Source organism: Lepidochelys kempii, chromosome 15, assembly GCF_965140265.1.
Source record: "Lepidochelys kempii isolate rLepKem1 chromosome 15, rLepKem1.hap2, whole genome shotgun sequence".
Lineage (NCBI taxonomy): Eukaryota > Metazoa > Chordata > Testudines > Cheloniidae > Lepidochelys > Lepidochelys kempii.
The window spans coordinates 2,950,358-2,971,140 of NC_133270.1; the positions used below are offsets into that span (position 1 = coordinate 2,950,358).

General features: G+C 48.0%; 1 protein-coding gene across 1 annotated transcript in view; it reads left to right on the top strand.

Annotated features, from left to right (window-relative positions):
• The window catches only part of OSBP2 (oxysterol binding protein 2), a 372,195-nt gene that overhangs the window by 64,331 nt on the left and 287,081 nt on the right, over positions 1 to 20,783 (top strand). Inside the window, exon 2 of the mRNA XM_073313236.1 lies at positions 3,126 to 3,334. Within this exon, the coding sequence (XP_073169337.1) occupies positions 3,126 to 3,334 (209 nt within the window). The remainder of the gene's footprint in view (positions 1 to 3,125; positions 3,335 to 20,783) is intronic.

Below are 20,783 nucleotides of genomic sequence, written 5' to 3' on the forward strand. Positions count from 1 at the left end.
TAAACTTTTAAAGTGCTGTGTGGTATTTTCCTTCCCTCCTCCACCACCCCTCCTGGGCTACCTTGGTAGTCATCCGTCTATTTGTGTGATGAATGAATAAAGAATGCATGAATGTGAAGCAACAATGACTTTATTGCCTCTGCAAGCGGTGATCGAAGGGAGGAGGGAAAGGTGGTTAGCTTACAGGGAAGTAGAATGAACCAAGGGGCGGGGGGGTTCATCATGGAGAAACAAACAGAACTTTCACACCGTAGCCTGTCCAGTCATGAAACTGGTTTTCAAAGCTTCTCTTTTGCTTACCGCGCCCTCCTGTGCTCTTCTAACCGCCCTGGTGTCTGGCTGCGCATAACCAGCAGCCAGGCGATTTGCCTCAACCTCCCACCCCGCCATAAACGTCTCCCCCTTACTCTCACAGATATTGTGGAGCACACAGCAAGCAGTAATAACTGTGGGAATATTGGTTTCGCTGAGGTCTAAGCGAGTCAGTAAACTGCGCCAGCGCGCCTTTAAACGTCCAAATGCACATTCTACCACCATTCTGCACTTGCTCAGCCTGTAGTTGAACAGCTCCTGACCACTGTCCAGGCTGCCTGTGTACGGCTTCATGAGCCATGGCATTAAGGGGTAGGCTGGGTCCCCAAGGATACATATAGGCATTTCAACATCCCCAACAGTTATTTTCTGGTCTGGGAATAAAGTCCCTTCCTGCAGCTTTTGTAACAGACCAGAGTTCCTGAAGATGCGAGCGTCATGTACCTTTCCCGGCCATCCCACATTGATGTTGGTGAAACGTCCCTTGTGATCCACCAGAGCTTGCAGCACTATCGAAAAGTACCCCTTGCGGTTTATGTACTCGCCGGCTTTGTGCTCCGGTGCCAAGATAGGGATCTGGGTTCCGTCTATGGCCCCACCACAGTTAGGGAATCCCATTGCAGCAAAGCCATCCACTATGACCTGCACATTTCCCAGGGTCACTACCCTTGATATCAGCAGATCTTTGATTGCGTGGGCTACTTGCATCACAACAGCCCCCACAGTAGATTTGCCCACTCTAAATTGATTCCCAACTGACGGTAGCTGTCTGGCGTTGCAAGCTTCCACAGGGCTATCGCCACTCGCTTCTCAACTGTGAGGGCTGCTCTCATCTTGGTATTCATGCGCTTCAGGGCAGGGGAAAGCAAGTCACAAAGTTCCATGAAAGTGCCCTTACGCATGCGAAAGTTTCGCAGCCACTGGGAATTGTCCCAGACCTGCAACACTATGCGGTCCCACCAGTCTGTGCTTGTTTCCCGAGCCCAGAATCGGCGTTCCACAGCATGAACCTGCCCCATTAGCACCATGATGCATGCATTGGCAGGGCCCATGCTTTCAGAGAAATCTGTGTCCATGTCCTGATCACTCACGTGACCACGCTGACGTCGCCTCCTCGCCCGGTATCGCTCTGCCAGGTTCTGGTGCTGCATATACTGCTGGATAATGCGTGTGGTGTTTAATGTGCTCCTAATTGCCAAAGTGAGCTGAGCGGCCTCCATGCTTGCCTTGGTATGGCGTCCGCACAGAAAAAAGGCGCGGAACGATTGTCTGCCGTTGCCCTGATGGAGGGAGGGGCAACTGATGATATGGCTTACAGGGTTGGCTTACAGGGAATTAAAATCAGCAAAGGGGGTGGCTTTACATCAAGGAGTATTTCAGGCAGGACTTCACGGAGGGTTCCAATAAGAAATGGTGCACCTAAGTAATTGTTCTTATTGGAACAAGGTGGTTAGTCTGGCCTCTGATTGATACATGGCTAGATTTACCTCGCTGCACCTTCCCTGTGAGTGACTGCAGTGTGACCTAGAGGAATGAGTCCCCAGGGCGGGGGGGGGGGGGGGAGCAAATGAGTACAAAACAAATCTGGTCTATTTCTTGTCTTGATCCACTCCATCTATCTTTTACATCTTTGGCTGGCAGCAGACGGTGCAGAAGGACTGCAAGCCATCCGCATCTCATGGCTGCTCGGCAGAAGATGGTACAATAGGACTGCTAGCAATCCGTATCGCCTGCCTGCTCACCATAAGATGGTTCAATAGGACTGGCTGCAAGACTAAAGAGAATGACCTGGTCAAGTCACTTCTAATGTAGTCCCTGCACCCATGTCTGCCCAGGCGCTCCTGGCTGACGTGGCCAGGAGCATGTCGGATATGATGATGACAGCTACCAGTCCTATTGCACCGTCTGCTGCCACAAGGCAACGGGTTGCTGCTGCTGTGTAGCAATGCAGTACCGTGTCTGCCAGCACCCAGGAGGCATACAGTGACGGTTACCTGAGCGGGCTCCATGCTTGCCGTGGTATGGCGTCTGCACAGGTAACTCAAGAAAAAAGGCGCGAAACGATTGTCTGCTGCTGCTTTCATGGAGGGAGGGAAGGAACGGGGGCCTGACGATATGTACCCAGAACCACCCGCGACAATGTTTTAGCCCCATCAGGCATTGGGATCTCAACCCAGAATTCCAATTGGCAGCGGAGACTGCGGGAACTGTGGGATAGCTGAGGAAGTCGACGCTTGCCTCGGTAGTGTGGAAATGCTCCGCCGAGTTAATGCACCTAGAGCATTTTCTGTGGGGAGACACACACTCGAATATATAAAAACGATTTCTAAAAAACCAGCTTCTATAAATTCGACCTAATTTCGTAGTGTAGACATACCCTTTGTCTTGTGAGTCAGAGCTACTGAATGGGACCCTAGCAATGAAAGTGGGAAGGGAAAGAAGCAGCAGTAAGAATTAGGCGGGAAATGCTGTGTGGGGGAGGAAGAGCTTTAAGTAGTGTAACTTTGGACAGCAAGAAGCTTATTTTGCTGGGATGCAAAACCCTAAAGGTAACAGACGAGGGCTGTGCAGTGAAAGCGACTGAACACTTTATTCCAAACTGTGTGTGTTGGATTGTTTCTGCTCCTGGCTTTGAAGGCTCAGTTTTGTTCTCTGAATTCTCTGGGTGTTTTTCTTTGCAGCTGCTCTAGTGGGTTAGTTTTGCAGAATAGCGCATGGCAAGCAGGGGAATGTTGTGTGGTCAAGGAATAGTAGTTTTTTAAAAGGTCTGAGTGTGGACCCAGAGGATTTTATACCCCTTCTCTCTCGTGCAGGACACAGGCTGAAATGGCTCACACCTGCCGCGGAACCATCAACTTGTCAACAGCGCACATTGATACAGAGGACTCCTGTAACATCGTACTCTCCAATGGGGGAAGGACATACCATCTAAAGGCAAGCTCCGAAGTGGAGAGGCAACGATGGGTCACTGCTTTGGAGCTGGCCAAAGCAAAAGCTATCCGTATGAGGAACAACCAGTCAGGTAGAGTGCTTATTAGAGCGCAAGCATGGAATTGGATTGCTGATGAAATCCTAATGTGGATAAATCATCCTGCCTTGCATCCTGAATTGTGAAAGAACTTTACCAGTGTAAGGGGGAAATAGGGCTTGTGAACATCCCTTAAGAGTTTTCTGCAGAACTGGGTGCACGGTGTATCTGGTGGTCTGGGCCATACAGCAGTGAGCCAGTTTTTTTTAAAGCCCTTGGGGTAGTTTTACAGTAGGCATTGTGACTCCTGCGCAGCCTGAGATATTTACAGGGGAGGGCAGGACTCACTTGCCTTTGTCTTGCAGAATTTGGGTTCACAGCTTGGGCAGTGAATATTTCAATGAATACTTCACAGCTGTGGGTGGGACTCTAAGGAGATCGAAAACAGCAGCTCCCATTTTAAAGCCAGAACAATGCCTTTGTCTCACAGGCTGTGCCTACGCTGCTGCTCTCACTGCTAAAACTTTTGTCCTTCAGGGGTGTGAAAAAACAGCCCCCTGAGCAACAAAAGTTTTAAGCACCAGTATAGACAGCAATTTATCACCGGGCGCTGTGCTCCTGGCCATAAACCTGCCACCGCTTGAGAGGGGAGCTGGGTTTTTTTGTCGCTGGGAGAGCTCGCCCCGGCGATAAAGCGTGTTTGTACTGCCCATCTCCCAGCGCTGCCGCGGCAGTGGCGTAACGTGGGTGGTGTAGATGTACCCACAGTCACAGCCTGTTTACGATGGGCCTACAGTATATAAGCTCTGTGTGAATGAAATCTGAGTTTAGTTCAACTGTTGACATGTCACACACTCAAAAATATTACCGTGATGACGGTGCAGGTCTGACCGTCATGTGCTTGGGTGGTTGCATTAGGTATGGCTGGCAAAGCTGTATGTGAGGTATACCAATCAAACCTTTGTCACACCATCATGTATTCTGTAGATGGTACATAGTTAGCAAGCAATATATTTTAGAAATGTTCAAAAGTTTAAATTTTTATTGGCATTATATTTTCCTTTCACACCAATAAATCCATGTGCAGGTCTTAGAGGGCAAGAGAAAAATGTACATGGAAAGAACAAAACACAAGTCAGACACTGATCACAGACTGAATTCTGCCTTCTTGGAAATGGGGTCCATGTAAGGGAGGTAGGAAGGGAGCGTCCTGTATTTGGAGAGGGAAGGAGGGAACGCCTTTGGGGCAGCCTGATTTAAAAATAAACATCACTTCCCACATCCCCCTGAGATCTGGTATGTTAGAGGTAGGCCTGGTGTGGGTAACGTAGAAGAGGCAGTGGAAGGGGCATGATAAATGCTATTTCTCACATACCTGTGTCGCTTGGGGCTTTTTGTTCTGCGTCTGTACAGTGCCTAGCACCCTGGAGTCCTGGCCATGACTGGGGCTCCTCGGTGCTACTGCAGTACAAATAATGAATACATGGACCCTAGCACTTTGTGTGTTTCTGTGTGTGTGTGTAATTGCACGCAGGACAAAGCAGGTGAGTAACTCACCAAATTGCCAGCAGGGAAGGTGAGAGGTGGGTAAATGCATTGATGACAACCTGTGGGGGACTAGGGCTCTGTCTGCACTGAACACAAAACTAGTTCTGTGATGTATGACAGCAGGTAGTGGATATAGCTCTTTCTCTGGGTCACAACTGTGCCGGTGTAGATGGGGTCAGCTGATTTCTCAGTGTGTGTTCGTAAAGACACCCGGTCAGCTTCCATTGAAGGTTGCTCATAGCCAGAGTGCTCTCAGGATGCTTTTGTGTTAATGGGAGAATTGTCAGTGGTGTCTCTGGTTTTGTTTGGTTAAAGCCCCCAAGAAGCAAACATCTGAGAAGGGGAGCTCCTGAGAGAGACGGAAGGTCCCCGAAACTGCCCCGTTTTTGGCATGTGTTGATTCTGGATATGCTGGTGAGCGAGGTATAAAGAGCTAGCAGGGAGGCAGGCAGGCACCGAAGTCCTCTATGCTCTCTGAGATCATCCACTGGAACAGGCAGAGGTTTTGTTGTGGACTGGCAGGCCCTGAAATGATCCAGTGGCTGTGGGGAGTTTGTCCCTCATGATCACAGTGGTTTGCTGAAGGGCAGTGGATCCTGAGGCTGCCCCATGCTTGCTGGGAGCTCATCTGAGCAGCTTGGGGCTCTGAAGGGGCCTATGTTTATTCAAGTCAAAGAGAACAATGTTTAACATGGAATAAAAAGGGATTTTTCCTCCTTTTTTTTTTTTTTGAAACACTAAAGATGAGCCATGTTTTGCCAGTATCTAACATTGAAAATAAGCACAGACACGCAGCCCAGACTGGGAGTTGTGGCTGTCCAAGACCATGCTTAATTCCTGCTTCGTTATTCCAATCGGTGTAGCATGTTCAGCGTAATACCAAAGTATAGCCAGGAGAGCCTCCCTCCCGTGGCTTGCAGACTGGATCACAGTCAGTCGGCTGCTTTTTTTTATGGGGACTGGGGATCTTTTTAATCAGTCATGCCGTACAAACAGGGCTTTGTTCCAGACACCCGCTATTGCAAAGCCTTGGAGCGGTTTCCAGTTGCTGTCAGCGGGGGTTTAATGGGTACATTCATTGTGCCATGGCAGGAATGTCAGCCAAGATTGCTTATTCATCTATTTTCTCTGCAAATAAAAACTTCCTCTTGCGTCTCCCCCGTTCCCAGGAGGCACTGAGGACGAACTGTGCTGTCTGGATGTGGCATGTTTCTTGGCCTCGTCACTCAAAGGGCTTTCCTGACCGGTGGGTAAGGGATCGCATTTAATAGACGATAGCTGATAAAGTAGGCTAACCGCATGAGTGCCTAACCCCTGTGACTGCTTTGGGAAAGCAGCTGAGACTCTCCTTGTCCTGTTTTTGTGGGTAGTTTTCTTGAAACAAACCACCCCTTCGTAAATGTCGTTTCTTGACATTTTCTGGTGGATCAGAGTGATGATTTCAGATGATTTCAGAGTTGTGCACGTGAGAGCAAGTGGCACGCATGAGATTAGCTCATTTTTCTGTTTGAGTCTGAAATGAACATGTAACGAGGGTATGGAAGGGGTGGGCTGAGACGCTAGGTCAGCTACTCTGGAGAGGTTTTGTGGACAGACAAGGTTGTGTATTTTGCCTTTCTGTGCAGTGTGAAACCCTAAAAGGGCATTTAAGTCTATTGTGGCTTTGTGGAAATCACACGCCAGAGCTCCTGCTGGCACTGATGAATATTCCCTGGCTACTCAGCCACCAACGCGAGATTATCCCCTTTCGTTATAATGATATCGTATTGGTGCTATTGGAGAGCATAGTTCAGCAAAGGCTCTTGAAGCACGTTGCTGGTATTAATTAAGCCTTATAATCACCCCTTGAGGTAGGTCAGTGTTATCCCCATTTTACTGAAGGAGAAATGGAGGCACAGAGGTTAAGTAACTTGCTGAAGGTCACCTAGTGAATCAGTGGCAGTCAGGAATAGACCTGAGGAGTCCTGGCTCCCAATTCTCTGCTCCAATTACAAGATGACACTTGCCTCTCTCAAAAACAGGAATTCACATGCCTAGTTAAGTTTACGAAATGGTGCTTAAATCCCAATGAAATGCGGTGCCTGGAACAGTCGATGCTTGTTATGGCTACAAGGATCATCCATTATGTGGGTGCAATTGCATTGAAACCTGCAAGAACTGAGCCTGTTTATATCAGGGCTGAATTTGACCCATTATGTTTGCAAATGGCTATCTGTCCCCGTTCTGAAAATAACGGGGGCCGTAATCACCCGCTGCGCGTGTCTCCTGAATAATGCCAGCGTTTACTGTAGCCCTGTGTTGTATTCATGTCACCCTGGGGGGGCTTGCCAGCATATACATTAACTTCTCACGAAAGCTTTCGAATTCGCCACATACCAGCAGGGCTGTGAAGTACCACAGGGAGGCTTAGCTTGGCAGCCTGCTAAGGGGAGCTCCTTAGTCAGTGAGAGGAGTCTGTCAGGATGGCTGTGTTGGACCCTTCCCTCTGCCAGGGACTCTCAGGGAGGGAGGAGAGTGTGCCCTATTGTGACCATTGCAAGACAAGGAAGCATTGTTCTCTCTTTCAGTGGTACTCTCTCTCTCTCTCTCTCTCTCTCTCTCTCTCTCTCCTTACAAGCACTGTACTTTCATGGCTGGGGAGAAAAATAGGGGAGATGCCCTTTTAAGGGTGTAATGAGGTTCATGGAGCTTCCTTAAACATCTGATGGTGATCAGCGGTGATGCCATGGTGATAGGTGCAATAGATACAGCAGTGTCTCACTGACTTTCTGTGACTTCCCTTTTCCTTGAGCTTGATGTTTCTCTCTGTGGGATGGGGTGGTAGCTGTCGCATCCCACCGGCTCTTGAGGAGTCCTCTCTTACAGGGGGTTTCTCTTCTGCTTTCTTCCTTGTCTTTTCTTCCGTTTTGTTTTATTTCAGGCCAGGGGAAGATCAGGATTGTGCAGCTTCGATAGGTCCTGTTATGAGCTTGAACAAATAGACCTCATCTGGCCGCAGAGCACATCAGAGGTTAAGGATACCAGCTTACTGTATTCCTGGCTTCCATTGGAAATGGAATTGGGTGACCTACAGGATTCCAGTCAGGGAGGAGGTGGGTTAATTTTGAGTCTGACTCTAGTCTTGGGAGGGTTGGGTCAGTTTTCTCTCTCAGATGAGCCGGCCGTCAGTGCCCGCCAGTGGATGAGTGAGTGGGAATTATCATAGTGAGCAGCTATTAAGGTCTCTTCAGAGACCCAGTTCAGCTTTGCTGTGCCTATGAGATCCTCCTCCTAGGGCGGGAGAGCTGAGGTGCATCCTGAACTCGTGTCCTCTGTGTCCGAAGCTGATGGTGCCAAGGTCCCTGCAGAGGCTCACTTGGTGTAATTTAGTCAGTTCTTGATTTCTCAGTCATGTCATCCTTGGGGAGGGAGAGCTGAGTGGCTGGAATCCTTCTGTTGCTAATCTGCAGAAAGAGCAGATTCCCATTTTCTGTCTCTGGATTCTTGAGACCTGAAATGTTTGTGGGGACCCCGATCTCCCTTAGGAAACCGAGCCCTTCTCCGCTTCCAAATTTGGATCCATTTGCTGATTCCAATGCTGGAGTTACAATACCTCAACCTGAACAAAACCCCACAGGTCTAGTGTCTGGAGAATGACCCTGCTGTTCACCTTGTCTGATTGGTCGAGAGTGCGACCTGCTAATCTAAAATTGTAAAAAATTAAAGCTCTGGTTTTAAGACCAGTAATGTTCTGCTGTTCACAAATGTCCGTGTGCACTCACATATGCTTCTTAGGTGATACAATATCACCTCCTCTGGTGCTTGAGTGCAGGATTTCCTGCCAACATGACACCACAGATGAATAATGTTAGCTCTTCCTGGGATTCCAATTCTGTTTTCAAAACAGCCAGGTAAACAGAAGAGAACTCTTGCAAGAGCATGGTTACATCCTGCTCCTCCCTGGTGCAACAGTCAAAATCAGTTTAACAAAACTCCAGGCGCCCTCAGGGATTAATTAACAAACCTATTGTTCCACGGGCAATTGTGTTTGAAAAGTCTGGGAAGAAGACTGGATGCCAGCGGAGGTATTTCTGGAAAGATTACTGCTCCTCCTGGTCACCACCTGGTAAGTCTAGCCTAATGAAATAAGTGAACAAAGAATAAGAGGAAGAAAGCACTAGGTAACTGGAGGATGAATAGACCCATGAGCGCCAGCCAGCGTGGTGGTGTGTGGAACGAAAGTAGTGAGACAAACCATTGCTTTGTTGGATTGAATTACGATGTTATTGGGTGAAAGGAAGGTCATAGCTATGATGTGTCTGGAGTTCACTTATTACTAGAGACTGACCAACTGGAGGGAGTTGATAGAAGAACAACACATGGTTGAGGAATTGGAGGGATGGATTCATAAGAATATATAGCTTGGCCAAGTGATGACTAGTGTGTGACATGAGTCTGTGTTTATATGACAATTGTAAATGCAAAGGAGAAATTATCTAGTGTAGTGCCAGGGCGTACAGCTCAGAGTACTGGGGTGAAGTCTTGGAAGCTGAATATCAGGGAATGCTGCCTGACGGTGGGATCCCTGCGTCTGTGGAGAAGCCTCCAAGAGGCTGTGATAAATGAAAGGGGGTAGCTCCCTTTTATGGACACCCAGACAGCCAGCTAGCTATAAAATCCCTCTTAGTAGTTGTGTTCTACTTGCTTTACCTGTAAAGGATTAAAAAGTTTCCTTAGATAGGTAAAAGGAAGGGAGTGGGCACCTGACCAAAAGAGCCAATGGGAAGTCTAGAACTTCTTAAAATTGGGAAAAAACTTCCCCTTTGCCTGTCTGTTCTCGGGAGAAGCAGACACAGGGCTGCAGCTATGCTGTAAGAGCTTGGGGCCAGGTATGAAAACTCATTAAATCATACCTAGAAACTACTCATTTGAAACCCCAGATATGTAAGCAGATCAGAAAATGTCTAGGAAGATGTGATTAGGTTTATCTCTTTATGGCTTGTGGACTTCTCTCTGCTTAATTCCAGGTGCTTTTGTTTTGCTTGTAACCTTTAAGCTGGACCTCAAGAAAGCTACTCTTGATTCTTAATTTTTGTATTTGTTTATTTGTAAATCTATCAATAACCTGAGTTTTCAGATGTATTTTCTTTTTTTAAATAAAATGTACCTTTTTTAAGAACAGGATTGAATTTTTGTGTCCTAAGAGGGTTGTGCACATATTGTTTAATTAGCTGGTGGCAACAGCTGATTTCCTTCGTTTTCTTAGTTCTTCCCTGGGGCCGGGGGTGTGTGTGTGTGAAAGGGCTTGAAGGTGCCCCACAGGAAGGAATCCCCAAGTGCGCCTTCCTCTGTTCTCAAAGGGGTTTTTCTACTTGGGTGGTGGCAGCATCTACTCAGCCAAGGTCAGAGAGAAGCTGTAACCTTGGGAGTTTAATACCAGCCTGGAGTGGCCAGTATGAATTTTTAGAATCCTTGCAGGCCCCACCATCTGCACTCGAAGTGCCAGAGTGAGAGATCAGCCTTGCCACGGTGGCAGAGCGGTGGGATCATTCTGAACCAGAGGCACAGACCTCAGGATTTTAAAAGGACACATTTTCCCTTTTGGCAGCCTGCGAAGCCAGGGAGGATTTTTTCTTTTCTTTGCTGCCTGAGGGGGAACAGGCACGAAAAGGGTTCAGCCTGTCAAAGGAGTCCAACAAGCAATTTATTTTTTTCTAGCATCATGGCCAGGGCTGTCCCTAGCTGTTCTGGGGCCCTGTGCAGCCCCTCCATGGGGGATGCATGTGGGGCCCCAGGCCTCTGCGGAGGAGGAGCTGGGGGGCTGGCCCCAGGCCTCCATGGGGAGTGGGGGGGGGGCTGGCTTGGGCTGCAGGGAGAATCACCCCCCAGCACTCACCGGCGGCTTGGCTAGGGCTGGGTTGCTGCACTCCCAATGCCGGTGAGTGCCGCGGTCCAGCCATGCTTCAGTGCTCAGGGGAGTGGGAGTGGGGCTGGGGCAGGGCAGGGGCCCTGGGCATGAGCCAGAGAAGGGGCTGCAACAGCACGTTTGGTGCCCCAAATTTCCTGGTGCCCTACACAGCTGCGTGCTTTGCATATGGATAAAGGGGGCCCTGATCGTGGCAACGAAATAGCTAGGCTAGAGTAGGGCAGTCCTATGGATGGGGTTGTGGTCGGGCACTGAAACCCTAGAGCAACCAGTCTTCCCAAAGCGGCACACCACAGAGAAGACAGACCTAGATCAAGCCCAGACATCCTATCCCATTCCTGAATTTCTGTCATGGAGCTGGAGACCAGAGACTTCCCAGAAGGGAAGGGTCAGCCCTCCCCCACCCGAGATCCCAGTACAAGGATGGAGGGATGCCCTTAACCCAGGCTGAGTTCTACTTGCAGAAGAAAGGAATTTCTTCCTAGAGATGAAGCGCTTGGAGGTGGAAGAGAGGAGAGAGGTGAAGTGCTTGGAGCTGGAAAAGGCTACACTGGGTCAGCCAGGTAGCCCTAACAGTCCTCCTCCAGGTACCACTCCCCAGTCCAAGAAATTCCCCACATACAAGGTAGGTGATGATACAGAGGCCTTCTTAGAAAATTTTGAAAGGGCCTGTCTTGGGTACAGCCTCTTCCCAGACCAGTATATGGTGGAGCTGAGGCCACAGCTCAGTGGACCCTTAGCAGAGGTGGCAGCTGAAATGCCTAAAGAACACATGAACGACTATGAACTTTAAAAAAAAAAAAAAAAAAAAAAAAGGCAGGGCGGGGGACAGAATCCAGATGGGGCTGACACCCGAGCCTGCCCGTCAATAGTTCAGAGCCCTACGGTGGAAACCGGACGTGGCATTTCCCCGACACGCCGACCACGTTGTGAAACATTGGGATGCCTGGGTATCCGGAGTGAAGGTTGAGTCTCGGGAGGATTGGTCTTTCCCCTAATGCAAACGGAGCCATTCCTAGAGGGTGTCCCGAGGAGATAGAATGGTACATCCTCGATGGGAAGCCCAAACCTGTAATCAAAGCAGGGGAGATCAGAACCAAATGGGTGGAGGTGGTGGTGAAGAAGAAAGCTAGTACCAGTTGGTGCGGATACCAGAAGGGGCAACCCAAGATGACACCCCACCATTGGAGTCAGCCCAAGGCCCCATCTCGCAAGGAGGAGCCCTCCACACAGCCAGAGAAACCACAGATGCCCTCTCTTCCCACCACCCCACTCTCCAACCACCCACCTCGCCCCAGCCCACAGACAGCTGGGCGATGCTTCAAATGTAATGAGCTGGAGCATGTGAAGGTCAACTGCCCCAGGAGCACCAGCCAACTGCAACTCATCACTCTGGGGTCCCAACGAGAGCCTTCAGACCCACATGCCTCGCAAATACCCCCAGAGAGAAGGGAGACTGAGTGTGGGCGGGAGGAAGATTACTGCGTGGAGAGATACTTAAGCACAGGTGTCAGCTATCCACCAATCCCTGGTGGACCCCAAATTAATCAACCCAGAGGCCCAAGTGACAGTGCAACCCTTTAAGGCCAACTCTTAACTTGCCTACAGCCAAGTTGCCTGTCCAATACAAGGGCTGGTCAGGAATATGGACTTTTGCAGTCTGACCATGCTGCTGGGAGAATACTTAGCCTCACATGGTTGGCTAACTAAAAAGGTGGGGATGGTCACCCACAGCCAGGCTAAACAGGCCTCCACACCTAACCCCATTCCTGAGCCTCCTACAAGAACCCAGTCTGTGGCAGCAGTTGTAGATCCAGTTCTTGGGACCTAGCCAGAACCAGCCCAGGGATCAGAACTGGTGGAGCAGTCAGCACCAGAGCCTGTACTTGCAACCCCACCAGAGTCAGGGGAGTGAGCACCAAAGGGCTTGCACCTGCAGCAGCAGTTAACCTGGTGCAAAAATCTCAACCGGAGCCTGAAATACAACCTAGTGCACCAGCGGAGAGTGGTTCACAATCAGCGGAGACACCCCTATCAGCTGCATCACTTCCAGTGGGACCAAGCCCAAGTCCACAACCCAACGAGGAACTAATGTCTCCAGGATCAAGGGAGCAGTTCCAGGCAGAGCAGGAAGTGGATAAAAGCCTCAAAGGAGCTTGGTCGGCGGCACGGGGTGACCCACTGCCTCTCAGCTCTTCAAATAGGTCCAGGTTTGTTGTAGAAGGAGGACTCTTATACAAGGAAACCTTTCTAGTGGGCACAAGGAGGGCTGGCGTCCTCAGAGACAGTTGGTAGTTCCAACTAAGTAGTGTATAGGGAAAAACTCTTGAGCTTAGCCCACGATCACCCTAGTGGCCATGCTGGGGTGAACAGGACCAAGGACTGTTTGGGGAAGTCATTCCACTGGGAGGGAATGGGCAAGGATGTTTCTACTTATGTCGGGTCTTGTGAGGTGTGCCAGAGGGTGGGAAAGCCCCAAGACAAGGTCAAGGCCCCTCTCCAGCCACCCCCCGTAATTGAGGTTCCATTTCAGCGTGTAGCTGTGGATATTCTGGGTTCTTTCCCTAAGAAGACACCCAGAGGAAAGTTATACATACCGACCTTCATGGATTTTGCCACCTAATGGCCGTAAGCAGTAGCTCTAAGCAACACCAGGGCTAAAAGCGTGAGCCAGGCATTGGCAGACATTTTTGCCAGGGTAGGTTGGCCCTCCAACATCCTTACGGATTTGGGAACTAACTTTCTGGCAGGGACCATGAAACGTCTTTGGGAAGCTCATGGGGTGAACCACTTGGTTGCCACCCCTTACCACCAACAAACAAATGGCCTAGTGGAGAAGTTTAATAGGACTTTGGGGGCCATGATACGTAAATTCATGAATGAGCACTCCAATGATTGGGACCTAGTGTTGCAGCAGTTGCTCTTTGCCTACAGGTCTCTATATCACATCCTAGTTCACCCTTTGAACTCGTTTATGGCCACAAAGTTATGGGGCCATTACAGTTGGTAAAGCAGCAATGGGAGGGGGTTACATCTTCTCCAGGAACTAACATTTTGGACTTTGTAACCAACCTGCAAAACACCCTCAAAGACTCTCTAGCCCTTGCTCAAGAAAACCTGCAGGATGCTCAACAAGAGCAGAAGGCCTGGTATGATAAACATGCCAGAGAGCGTTCCTTCAGAGTAGGTGACCAAGTCATGGTCCTGAAAGCGCTCCAGGCCAAGAAGATGGAAGTGTCATGGGAGGGGCCATTTATGGTCCGAGAGCGCCTGGGAGCTGTTAATTACCTCATAGTGTTCCCAGACCCTACCCTAAAACCTAAAGTATACCATGTTAATTCTCTAAAGCCCTTTTATTCCCCAGAAATCGAGGTTCTCCAGTTTACAGCCCAGGAGAGAGATGATGATGAGTGTCCTGAAGGAGTCTACTATGAAGGAAAAAGCAATGGTGGCGTAGAAGAGGTGAGCCTTTTGGACTGCGAAGTGCACCCGCCACCTTCCAGAGACTGCTAGATAACCTTCTGGCTGGATTTGAGGAATTTGCCATCGCCTACCTTGATGATGTGGCTATAGTCTCAGATTCATGGGCAGAACACCTGGAACACCTCCAAGCTGTCTTCCAGCGCATAAGGCAGGCAGGATTAACCATTAAGGCCAAAAAATTTCGAATAGGCCTAAACAGGGTAACATACCTTGGACACCAGGTGGGCCAAGGTTCTATCAAGCCCTTATGGGCTAAAGTAAATGCTATCCAAAATGGGCCTGTCCCTAAGTCAGAGAAGCAGGTCCAATCCTCCTTGGGCTTGGCCGGGTATTACCAATGATTTGTACCACACTACAGCCAAATTACCACCCCACCGACAGACCTAACCAGGAAAAACCAGCCAAATGCAGTTCAGTGGACTGAGAAGTGTCAAAACCTTTAACCAGCTTGAGGCGGCCCTTATATCTGACCCTGTACTAAGGACCCCGGACTTCGACCAACTGTTCGTCATAACCACAGATGCGTCTGAGCGTGGTGTGGGAGCAGTTTTCATGCAGGAAGGACCAGATCAATAATTCCATCCTGTTGTGTTTCGTAGCAAAAAACTTTCTGAGAGTGAAAGCCACTGGTCAGTCTCAGAAAAGGAATGTTACGCCATTGTGTACGCTCTGGAGAAGCTACGCCCATATATTTGGGGTGGTGTTTCCACCTGCAGACTGACCGTGCTGCACTGAAGTGGCTTCACACAGTCAGAGACGAAAACAAAAAACTTCTTTGGTGGAGTTTAGCTCTTCAAGACTTTGATTTTGAAATACAACACATTTCAGGAGCCTCTAACAAAGTGGCTGATGCACTCTCCCGGGAAGGTTTCCCAGAATCAGCCAGGTAAAAAAGTCCCTGTGTTCTAAGTCACTGTACTCCTTGAAATGTGAAAAATACTGTTTAGTTCTTCATGTAATTAGTAGTAAAATTAGAGGTGCATGTATCTTATTAACTCTGTTTCCTAAACCTCCAGGAAGAAATCCCAGCTGGTGTGGACCCAACCTGAACCAGGCTGGCCAGCACCACCCGTGATTTGGGAGACCCGTGTTAAATGAAGGGATGGGGTAACTCCCTTTTATGGACACCCAGCCATCCAGTTAGCTGTAAAATCCCTCTCAGTAGTTGTTCTCTACTTGCTTTACCTGTAAAGGGTTAAAAAGTCTCCCTACATAGGTAAGAGGAAGGGAGCAGGCACCTGACCAAAAAAGCCAATGGGAAGTCTAGAACTTCTTCTTAAATTTTGGGGAAAAACTTCCCCTTTGTCTGTCTGTTCTTGAGGAGAAGCAGAGACAGGGCTGCAGCTATGTTGTAAGAGCTTGAGCCAGATATGAAAACTCATCAAATCATACCTAGAAACTACTCATTTGAAACCCCAGATTTGTAAGTAGATCAGAAAATGTCTAGGAAGATGTGATTAGGTTTATTTCTTTATGGCTTGTGAACTCCTCTGTGCTTAACTCCAGGTGCTTTTGTTTTGCTTGTAACCTTTCAGGAGGTTTCCAAGTGATAATATTTAAAAAACAAAACAAAACTCTAGTTTGTGCCCTTTCTTTTGTTGTTGCTTCATGATGAATAAAGTTAGCCTGGGAGATTTTAAATAAATAATTCCCTGCTTGTGTGAGACCTTAGAAATAGCCAGTATGAGAAGTCTAGTGTTCCCTTGTTTTGCTCAAGGAGTCTGTGGATGTTTCAAAGCACCTGTCTCACATTAATCAAAGAGTGTTTATGTGTGGAGGGGGTGAGGAGAGGCAGGATTTGAATCTTTTAATAAAGGTATCTTTTAATTTTCATCAGCTAATGAACTTTTAACAAAAACAAATGAAAAAAATCAGAGCTGTGAAAAGTCTGACCTAAAATCTGTTCCCCTCTGTCACTTTCCCACTCTTGGCTTTTCTGTTGTCTTCATTTCACTGGTTCTCCTCACCATCTTCCAGGGCAATCAGGCCCCAATCTGGCAATATAAATAGGCAGAACAAAACTGAGAGCAAGAGAAGTGAAAGAGGGTTTTCTTTCAGGCCTAGTCGAGCCCATAAGCCCATTTCCCCCCTTCCCTTTCAGGTACCTTGGAGTTTTCAGTCTCCTCTTTAGCTCTTCCCCTTCATGGGCATGCATCGGTGTGTGAATTGTATGAGAAATGTGATCATGTAATTCATCTAATATCAAACCTTGTTCTACAGCCTTAGAGGCACATGCAGTATCTGTTGTACTACATCTGACTCTGTATTACAGACATAATCCACGAAAATCATTTATAGCCAAGGTACACAGTCAGTGGTGCTTATATAACAGACTACAGATTCAATATTACAGGAGAGAATAGTAGCGAACACTGACATATGTAGGCCATCTAAATTCACATCCAAGTTACCTCAGTAGCTGATTGCCGCATCCTCTGAACTATGCTGAAGGAAGGCTGTGCTGCTGGCTGAAAAGAAACCATACGTACTACACACCTGCTGGCTAAATTATTGCAATCATTGAGATGGACGAGAATTTATCATGTAAGTCAACAAGGACCTGTAAGTATAAGTGTGACAAAATATGACATGCTGATAAAAATTGTAGAAAAAATTGCATGGAATTATATTATCTGACAAATAGTATGCGATTTTTTAATTAGTCTTGGGTGGGGCTGGGGAGAGCATCTGTCTGTATATACAAGAGGTGAGGGTATGCACAAGGGGGCAGGGTGAAAGTTGCACTCTTGGGCATTTCCTGGCTTCTGAATTCTTCACTTTTGCAGTCTTTGTGTCCTTTTAATGTGTTTTTTGATTGAGTGTGTGTGTATATATATATATGTGTGTGTGTGTGTGTATATAAAATAAAATTAAGCATATACATATTCAAATACCTCATTTTCAGAATGACATGTTGGAGAACACATGTGCCCCACACTGAGAAGCTGATTTTGGGCTCCTCAGATCCAGGCATACAGTTCAGGAACTGGCAGTCACACACATTAAATCGGCTTCTCTGTTCTGGTGACTGATGACAAAAGTCTTCCTCCCCACCAGGTTCTGGTGAGACCACATGAAGAAGCCCTTTTTTAAAAAAAGTTTCTGCTAACGTGACTGTGCCTAGGGCAGGGTTCTGTGAACAGTTTTCAAGACTAATTTTGTTGTTGTTTGTTAAAGCCTTGGCCATCTCCATTGCAGACAGTTTCTCAACATGGTTTGACGTGTGTAGGGCAGTGTAGACCAGGGTCTGTATTGCCATCCCGTAACATCTCTGGTGATATCATGGTAATGGGAGGCTTGACATAATCAGTGGAGCCATGCAAAAGATACGTGAAAACCTCAGAGCTTGCGGTTTTCACACTGGTGTGATGTCACAAGAATGGTGCAGTTCTGTGAAAAGCTGCCAGATCGGTGTGATTGGTTTGGAATGACAGCTGAGCCACTTCCCCTCCGGACCACACGCAGTTTTAGAAAGCAGACTCTGAATTTTCTGATGGTTCATCTTGAACAAACATCACCTTTAAGCATATGGAAGTTCACATTTTGTTGCATGTTTGAAGGCACGAACCCTATGGGCCAGTCTGCGCTGAAAACGTATATCGGCATAGCAACATGTCTCAGAGGTGTGAAAAATCCGAACCCCGGAGAGACGTAGTTAAACCGCCCTACCCCAGATGTAGACAGTGCTAGGTCAAGAGAAGAACTCTTCCGTCAACCTAGGTACAGCCCCTCAAAGGTGGATGAACTACAGTGATGGGAGAACCCCTGCTGTTGCTGTGGTGAGTGTCTACACGTCAGCACTACTGCAGTTCAGCTGCAGCTGCGCCACTGTAGTGTTTTAAGCGTAGACGTATCCTATTTCACAAAATGTTGCAAAATAGCCAGACTTTGCCAGTTGGAATGACCCAGAATGAAATTCTGAATGTTTGCAGGTGTTCTGAATTTCACACCAGCTTCCTGATAAACCCAGCTAGGATAATCATAGAATCTCAGGGTTGGAAGGGACCTCGGGAGGTCATCTAGTCCAACCCCCTGCTCAAAGCAGGACCGATCCCCAACTAAATCATAATACTGCTGCCATTTGCACTGGGAGATTTCGCAGGAGGTAACAACTCTAACTCTGCAGCTGCCACTCAGGGGAGCTCATTTTAGCTTGGTGGCATGCAGATTTTAAGCCCACTAGAAATGTCCCATTCATCCCACATTTTTACTGTAACAAACCACTTGGTCCCCTGGGTGAGCCTTATCAAAAGGTAGCACTGCATTAGATGAAAGCAACAGAGCTGTAACTCCTAGCCTTACGGAAAAGAGAGACTAACTCAGGGTGGGGATTCGCCTGCTCTTTGAATATATAAATATCAGGAAAACAATTGCAACAAAGTATTGTATTGTTTTCTATGCAGCCAGTTTTACATATGCCTGCTATTGGAATTGTTTGTATATACAAGTGTCTGAAAAGTGCTGGTGGAACAATATCATTCTGTTTCGTTTTGTTCATGACTTTGTCTTCTGTGTCCATCTTATTTTACTTCTGTGAAACTGTTTTCTTTTGTGTGTATTTTTTCTGATTTAATTCAATGTACGGGATTCCCATCATCTGCTCTGGGCAAACACAGCTACCATTTCACCACAGCTAAGTGCGTGTCTTGAGTTAAGTAGACTAATTCCCCCATTCCTGCTTTTCAACAGTTTGTAAATAAATGTTGCCTGTCTCAAAGGCTTTGTGGCTTCTTTGTTCTTTCCATGTATTGTCATTTTTCCAGGATAAAGGGAAATAAGACCAGGGTTTTGTTACCCAGATCAGTTCAATACTAACAAAGGCCTAGTTGTATTAAATTGAGGTTTGTGATCACTGCATTCCATCTTTCCCTGTTAGATCAACAGACCAGAAGGGACCACTGTGATCATCTAGTCCAGGGGTCTCAAACATGTGACCCACAGGGTTATTTCCTGCAGCCCCCCAAGCTCCTCACACCACCCTGGGCCACCGGAGTTAACTGCATGCTGCCAAGCTCCCCTCCCCCACACTCCCCCTCCCCCCCCAGCGCACCATGTCCCTGCTCCTCTGCCTACCTCCAGGTGCTTCCTGCTGTCAAACAGCTGTTTGGTGGCACTTAATGCTTTCCAGGAGGGAGAGGGGAGGAGCGGGAGCTGTGAGCTCAGGGGAGGAAGCGGAGAAGAGGCGGGGCGGGGATTTGGGGAAGGGGTTGGAAAGGGGCAGGGAGGGGGCGAGTTGGGGTGGGGACTTTGGGGAAGAGGCGGGCCTAATGGAAGGGATGGAGTGGGTGCGGGGCCGGGGGCAGTGCGGTGGGGGGTGTGAGTGATGCGGCTCTTGGGCCAATGTACTAGTCCTCATGTGGCCCTCGTGGTGATTCGAGTTTGAGATCCCCGATCTAGTCTGACCTCCTATATAGCACTGGCCAGAGAATTGCCCCATCATAATGCCTGTTTGAACTACTAAAGCATATGTTTTAGGGAAAAATCCAGTGCTGATTTAAAAATTGCCCATGGTGCACAGTCCACCAGAACCCTGGGTAGATTGTTCCAATGAGTAATTACCCTCACTGTTAAAAAGGTATGAGCTCTATTTCCAGGCTGTTTGTGCCTAGCTTCAACTTCTAGCCATTAGATCGGGTTAGACTCTGCTAGATGGAAGAGCCCACTATAAAATATTTGTTCCCCATGAGATACTTACGGGCTCTAATCAAGTCACCCCTTAACCTTCTCCTTGGTAAGCTCAACAGATAGAGCTCCTTGAGTCTATCACTCTGTGGCAGGTTTTCTAACCCTTTAATCATTCTTGTGGCTCTTCTCTAAACCCCCTGCAATTTATCAACATCCTCCTTGAATTGTGGGCACCAGACCTGGACACGCTATTGCAGCAGCAGTCGCACCAGTGCCAGATACAAAGGTAAAATAACTTCTCTACTCCTAGTCGAGATTCTTTTGTTCCTGCATCCCAGGATTGCATTTGCCCTTTTGGCCACAGTGTTGCATTGGGAGCTCATGTTTAGTTGATTATTCTTCCTCCTCCCCCGTCGCCCCCCCCCCCCCCACCCGATGGAAAAAAATCCTTTTTTGCGGAGTCTGCTTCCCAAAATAAAGTCCTGCACCCTGTAAGTATGGCCTGCATTCTTTGTTCCTAGATATATCTCTCCATTTTCAGAACCCCATCTACCTTCTAAAGAAGACAAAGGGAGCCTTTCTCTAGATGTAATTGGAAGCTGGATAGGGGTCCTGTTGCTCCAAGCAGAGGGGCTGATCCTGCTCCTTTTGACTCCACTGAAAGCAGGATCAGTTCCAGAGACAGAGTGAAACAGTCTGATCCCTTTGGACTTTGAGACTTTTTCAGGAATTGCTCACCAGATAAACAGATGTTAAAATGCAGACACCAGAACAAATGTATATTGACAGGAAGCCGGAGCAGGTGCACCGAGGCTTAGAACTGGGTCTGAACAAAGGGCTGAATCCAGGAGAATGTAATGTGCCACTCAGTCAGCCTTAGGCTGTGTATATAATTATCTATGGACAATTGTGACAGGGTTAATTGCCTGGTCCCTCTGCAGT